Source organism: Cololabis saira, chromosome 8 (assembly GCF_033807715.1).
Source record: "Cololabis saira isolate AMF1-May2022 chromosome 8, fColSai1.1, whole genome shotgun sequence".
Taxonomy (NCBI): domain Eukaryota; kingdom Metazoa; phylum Chordata; class Actinopteri; order Beloniformes; family Belonidae; genus Cololabis; species Cololabis saira.
In genome coordinates, this window is record NC_084594.1 from 26386861 (window position 1) to 26393933 (window position 7073).

Here is a 7073-nt window from a genome sequence, read left to right on the forward strand (position 1 = left end):
TTTGACTCCAATTACTATTTAACGCTATAAAAGCAATGTGTAGACTTAAAATGCAAAAAAAAAAGCTGCTTAACCTTCCCTCAACAGTACTGAAACATACAAGTGCATTTAAGAAATGTCTTTTTATTATTGTGTTTTTGGGTGCCCAGTATTTTTCCTGTTCTCCCATCCCCCCCTGTTTTCTCCTCTTCCTCTTTGTCTGCTTGATCTGCTTGATCCTCTCCTCGGTGCCTTGTCTCCTCCCAGCGACAGCTACGGGCTCTGTGATTGGTCGGTTTCTCCGAGGGGGCGGGGCTTGCTGGAAAGTCCTGCTGTTTTTCTCGCTGAAGCAGCAGCTCTGTCGTCAGTGTCGGTAACAGCGACGAGGAAGTAGATGCTTTTGCTGCTCAAAAACCCGCATAAATAGTATAAACACGGAGAACAAAAAACCCAAGCGGATGAGCTTTATCATTTCTATTCCTGTTTAAAAAAAAAAAAAGAGACGGAGACGGATTTAAAAGGACGTCGTCGTTGATTTTTATCCTTCCCCGTTCAGCCCTTTGTTTTTCTCTTCGCTTCGGCCACAAGAGGCGAGCAGCAGCGCAACAGCGCCCCCTGCGGAGAGACGAGGAACCGCTTCGAGGATAGGGAGCCAAACCAGCGGCCGAGCAGCTGCCCCCCCCAGCGACGTGGGTCCCCGCAGCTCAGCTGTCCGATGCGGGGTGAGGATGAGTCCCGCGCTGGAAGCCCTCATGCAGGCGGACGGGAAACCTTATCCGGGGAAGGGGGTGATGCTTGAGCCCTTCGTGCACCAGGTGGGCGGCCACTCCTGCGTGCTGCGGTTTGGGGAGCAGACCATTTGCAAGCCCCTCATCCCCCGAGAGCACCAGTTCTACAAGAACCTGCCACCAGACATGAGGAAGTTCACCCCTCAATATAAAGGTAAGAAAACACCAAATGTGAAGCAGGTTATCCTTATACTGTCCTTATACTGAACCATCATTTACATATATGGAACCAGGGGCACCAAATCAAATGACTAACTGGACCATATATGTCATATTTTGTTATTTTTCTCTATATATTTGCTGGAAGAGGAGCAAACCAATGATATAATAAAAATACTTGAACATTTATTTATTTATTTATTTATTTAAAAGGGACAACGCACATTGATTGACATGAGTTCATCATGTAAATGTGCCAGATTTAGCCATACAGGCTAATTTACATCTGCAGTCCCTGGCAGGTTGATGGCATATGTAAAAACACACACTAAAACCTTAAAACACAGAGTACAAACAATTAGTAAAACCATGACACTCCGAATAATGACAGACAACATAAAAGAATTATAGCACACAAACACATTAGCTCACATAAAAGCACATAAACACAAACAGGTATAAAAACAATAAACTGAGCCCTATACCAGATTATGACAGCATGTTTGATTTTCTAGTAACCACTGTTTTATGTTTTTAGAGAATGAATGAAGAGATGTAAGAAGAAAATAATGATAAAATAAAAATAATTGCTATTTTATTAATGTGCCAGGCCATATATGATGGAAATGATGATAGTTAAAATGTGGTGTTACATGTTGTGCATGTGAGTTTCATTCTGATTGGAGCATCAGTGTAGTATGATGTTTGTAGACTCATGTCTATCTGTGGTGTTACTCTTAGTTGGTTGCTTGTCTTACATTTATTTGTAGTATGAGTGTTGAGCATGTACTTCAGCAATACGTTCATGTAAATCTATGATCTTTATAATCATAGTAAATTTCCCTTTTTTACCGTAAAATGTGGGAAGAGGGGGGCACTTCAAGTGTGGCCACCCTGGGGAACCACACTGATTTAATCCAGGGTCGTCTGCTGCTGCAGTGTTTTCTGTCTTTTCCACCTCACCATCAGAAATATGCTGTTTGACTGCATTCGTTATGATGATGTGAAAATATTTGTTTTGGTTGGCCGGCTCAAAGAACATAGTGTGCATCAGAGATATTTAGAGATGGTCCATTCCTGATTTCATATAGCCACATAATGTCCTCAGCATCATTAATTTAGTAGATGTTGGCAAGCACACCTCCAGCGTTCGGGATTCAAGTAGCATGATCTCAAAGGCTGACCGTGAGCCAGGAGGATGCGTATCCAGAGTCCTCTCGAGCTTTAAAGCCAGATCTGGTTGCAGGATGAACCAGAGTACCGCATGGATCACAAATAACTAGGCCGCATCATCTGGAGTGCGGAGACACTCAGACAGGTCATTTGAGGAGGCTTGCTGCTCCGGTTTCAGGGCCTATACGGAAAGCAGCGCACAAACGCACGTTTTTAGGGCGAGTGTTGTGTTTCCTGGTTGCGTCCAGGTCCCAGGATCTTACATCCTCGCGGTCGCAGACGTCTTCAGGAGGGCTTTTGACGGAGCCCAAGTCCACGAGTAGTACATCTGACTCCTCAGTTATGCTGGGAGTCTATAAAAAGACTGGGTGACAAGTTGGGATTTGGATAGTGGGCTTCTGGGATATTCCAGTTAAACCGCAGAAGCTCTCACATCTAGATAGATTTATACAGGCCCCTCTTACATCACCAGGCGTATAAAGTGATGTAAGGGAGAGTTGTTAAACTTTATTGTAGGAGAACATTGGACAAGTGTCAGGTTTAGATTTATTTAGACTTCATGAAACAATGTCAAGGGAGAGTTTTGAAGTTGATAGCAACGTTCAGACCTGTGGCTTTGGACAACCAGAACTTTTCAACTAAATGGTATGGTAAGATATGAGATATGAGAAATGGGGGTAAGATATGAGTGACGTATAAATGTGCTCCTTAAAGTCATTATATGTTATTAGGTCGTTAAAAAGATCATCTTTGATAAACTTAATCACTTATTCAAGCGGCCTTTTAGATTGTCCAGGAATGACTCATAAGTTCCCACACTCTGGTGGCGTGATGACGGTGCAGCTCTGAGTGCATAGGAGACCTCCCTGGAGACAAATGTCAAAGGCGGGGCTTCCTGCAGGATGTGGATGATGATAATGTCAGTGCACATGACATCAGCTAGGCCTCTTTCTAGGTGGAACAAACATAAATGCTGCATCTGCATCCTACTCACTCAATGAGAAAATGCATATTAAATGCTCTTTCTTGCGCGGTTGTATCATGTATCTTGGATGTTTGGTTCATATCTGTGAGACTTTCAAGCACATCCCTCCTTCTTGTCTGTAGCTTATCAGCGTCAGCCGCTGACGTGTTTTACATGTTTATTCTCAGCGTTAACACCCCCAAGTTCTGCGCAGGGACCGGCAGGGCACAGGGCCTTGTAGGGAGTTTTATTAGATGATGGGGGGCTGGGTATTTTTGACTTGGGTTAATGTTTGTTGGTGATGAATATTGTGCTCAAGATGCAGAGTTTTTTTGTTTTAAATTTTGAAGATGACTGGATATGTATGAGGCTTTTTCCACGTTGCAGCATTCTTATGAGACTGACATTGATAATTACTTGTACATTTGCTCATAAAATAATCGCAAAAATGGCCTGATGTATTTTCAAGTGTATCACAGATTTGTATGCCATTTAAGGTCTTAAAATTATGAACTTATGAAGGAGGACTGAATCATAGTTTATTACTGAATATCTGTATATTTATTTATTTATATACACACACACACATACACACACGAGTCTCATTCACTGATCTTTACTCAGGAGTTTTGCTGTGGCAAATGATTTGTTTTATAGCAAATTATGAGATTTGATCAATTAAAAATGAAAGAATATTCCAGTAAACATCCTCTTTTCCCTTCTCTCAGGTGTTGTGTCTGTGAGTTTTGAAGAAGACGAGGAGGCGAACTTGTGTCTCATTGCCTACCCCCTCCACAGCGAGTCGGGGGACCTGGAGAACAAAGACCCTTCAGCGGACTGTGAGCCCAAGAGCAAGATGCTGAAGTGGAGCAACAAGAAACAGAAGTCTTCTTTGCTTCTGGAAAACGACAACTACAGCAAAGACAGAGCTAGACACAGCCGCAAAGAGGAAAAGATTATAAGGTCAGGGTCCGTCCTCTGCACTGTTATGGCTTCATAAATTATGAGTCATTGCTATAAAAGTCTGTAACACCAGAGCTGACTTTTTTTTCTTCTTCATTTCCTCACCTTTGCAGCTATAATCGTGACGAGGTGTCGCAGCAGCAGGCTGAGGTTCTATACTTCAGCTTGGAGAAGGGCAACGTGGTGCCACAGATCAAACACAACCCCTGGAGTCTGAAATGTCACCAGCAACAGTTGCAGAGGATGAAGGAGAATGCAAAACATCGTAACCAATACAGTATCCTTTCACTAAAGACCGGCATGTGCTGTGACCTGCACGGGGAGGGGGCAGCTGTCAGCTGTCAGCTGTAGTGCATATATTATATGTGGTTCTCTTTTGCTGTGTGATCCTTGACTCCACCCCCTTCCAGAATTTATTCTTTTGGAAAACCTAACATGGCGCTATAGAGTACCATGTGTGTTAGACTTGAAGATGGGAACTCGCCAACATGGAGATGATGCATCAGAGGAGAAGAAAGCCAATCAGATTCGCAAGTGTCAACAGAGCACTTCTGCATCTATTGGGGTGCGACTTTGTGGCATGCAGGTGCGTATCGATCAGGCACAGCTCAGCATGGACATTATTACGCATTTATATGTTGCTCTGTCGTGCTCACGTTGCTGTTTGTTTGTCCCCTTCAGGTGTATCAGTCAGACTCCGGCCAGCTGATGTTCATGAACAAGTACCATGGGCGTAAGCTAACCCTTGCAGGATTCAAGGAGGCTCTCTATCAGTTCTTTCACAATGGGCGCCGCCTTCGCCATGAACTGCTTTCTCCAGTGCTGCGCAGGCTCCGGGAGATGAAAGCGGCCCTGGAGGCTTGCGAGTCCTACCGCTTTTACTCCAGTTCCCTGCTCATCATCTATGACGGCGACGCTCCCCGGGCGCCCACTAGACCTCGACATCGAGGTGGCGAAGAAGGCGACGAGGACGACCCATCTGATGAAGATGATGAGGAGGAAGAGGAGGAGGAGGAAGAGGAAGAAGGGGCTTTTGGCTTCCCCTGTTCGTCTTCAGCCAGCGGCACCACCAGTGTGGCTGGAGGAAGCGGCAGCAGCAGCAGCCGCTCGTCCCACGGCGCAGGAGAGACCACCAGCCCCGAGGTGGACGTGCGCATGATTGACTTTGCTCACACCACCTGCCGGCACTACGGAGAAGACAGCGTTGTTCACGAAGGACAGGACAGCGGCTTTATCTTCGGCCTCCAGAATCTGATCACAATAATTTCCCAGCTTGAGGATCACGGCACTGACTGAGGCTGCACTAGAGCCAGCGTTGTCTAAATTTCCAGCATGGGAAGAGCTCACTGAGCTGAAACCTTGCTACACCCCAAAGGTGCTTTATGCCTACGCAGGGGTCTGCTTGATGGAAACCTCAGACGCCTCTTTGGGTGGAGAGGAATCTGTGCAGTCGACCGTGCACTCCCACTTTACCTGCTAGAGGACAGGGCTGCTTGTGCCATCCCCTCGCACCTTTCTCTTTCTAAGACTGAGACTTTTCTTTGTTATACCCGGTAAGAGAAATGTTGCTGGAGGCAGAGGTCTCTCAGAGGACTCTGCTCCCCTTCCCCTCCTCCGGTACAGAAGAGTATCTTTATTGGTTAAGTTCTCTCTAAGAGAGAGGCAGTGAAGGCTGAAGATATAATTGACTCGGAGACTTTTGTGGTGCTTTACCTGTGATATTATTGTTTGTTTGTTTGTTTGTTGTTGTTTTTTCCCCCATGAATCCTGGACTGCCTTTCCCAATCAGCACAGCACGACTTGTGAGGGGGTTCACTAGTTAAATGAACGAGCTGACCTTGGCTGGCTAGGTCAGCAGCTTTTGTAGCATTTGGCAAATTAAGACTCTGATAAGTACATTTTGTGTTTTTTATATTGATGTCTCATACGATCCTTGTAATAGACATGGTCTCCATGTCCTCCAAGCACTTGGATTTATACTTTTTGGTGAAAGATTATTTAGGTCTAGAAGAAGGGATTTGCCTCTTTCTTTTTTTTTCCAACAGGTGTTTCTCACCTGCACATCTGGCCTAAACCAAGACTTTTGGAAAGGGGATGTCTTTTCTTTTTTGGGCTTTTCATCAGATCTTCTCGTTCATTCCTTAAAATTTGACATAACAAAGAGAATATATTGATAAGAACACTAGCAACAAAGACTATAGACTATTTATTTGAAAGGATTGTTAAAAAAATGGAACACATTCCATATTTGCCACTAAATGTTCTGTCCTGATACAGACTTTGATTTATTTTGTTATTGCAAGAAGTTTCTTGTGTACCTGTGTGTTAACAGTGTCATGGAAAATAAAGGCATTTCATTGTGGTAAAATACATTCTCTGTGTCGTCTTCATCATAGTGTAATATCAACCGACTTACTGGTCAGAAAATTGTACATATAAAAATGGGAATTGAAGCGATATATGAGCAGATGTTGGCTGCAGCTGTAGCAAAATAACGCTTACACTTTTATTTTGGTAGGAAACAACTGGATTCTTCCTGCAAACGATGTTTCATATTATATATTGGAACAACATTACTTTAAATGTATTATCCCATGTTTTTGACTGTAACGCTTTGTGAAGCTGTAATTGAATGTTTCATAAACGGACAAAAAAAATAATTTGGTTCTTCTGGGATGATGTATGTTCTTTTATTTATTCATTTTTGTTTTAAAAAAGGATCTGATCTTAAAGATTCTGAAGTAGTATGACACGTGATTGAACCCAAAATTCACAGCCTGGTACTTTTTCACAACGTGCAGACGACATTAATCACACTGGTGAGGCTCTGATGAATGAGCTTTGGGGCTTTTCCTTTTGCTTTCACAAGTATGTTTGAAGGACCAAAGAGTGCCAGGCTCACTTTTCATGCGTCACCGTAGTGGCAAAGTTCAATTTCAAGCTGTTTAATCAAGCCTTTGGACCAGTTCCTATTTAGCTGGGACATCGGTGACTGATCTGTATTAGGTCTGAGTACAGCTTAGATTACGTTCTTGAACATGAAAAAC

The 7073-nt window shown here is 43.7% G+C and overlaps 1 protein-coding gene across 1 annotated transcript; it reads left to right on the forward strand.

Annotated features, from left to right (window-relative positions):
• Positions 1-325: 325 nt before the first annotated feature.
• On the forward strand, positions 326-6394 carry ip6k2b (inositol hexakisphosphate kinase 2b). The gene is made up of 5 exons (XM_061727439.1): positions 326-921; positions 3792-4026; positions 4140-4303; positions 4437-4612; positions 4708-6394. The coding sequence occupies exons 1-5, from the start codon at positions 708-710 to the stop codon at positions 5320-5322; spliced, it is 1404 nt and encodes a 467-aa protein (XP_061583423.1). The 5' UTR covers positions 326-707; the 3' UTR covers positions 5323-6394.
• Positions 6395-7073: the final 679 nt, after the last annotated feature.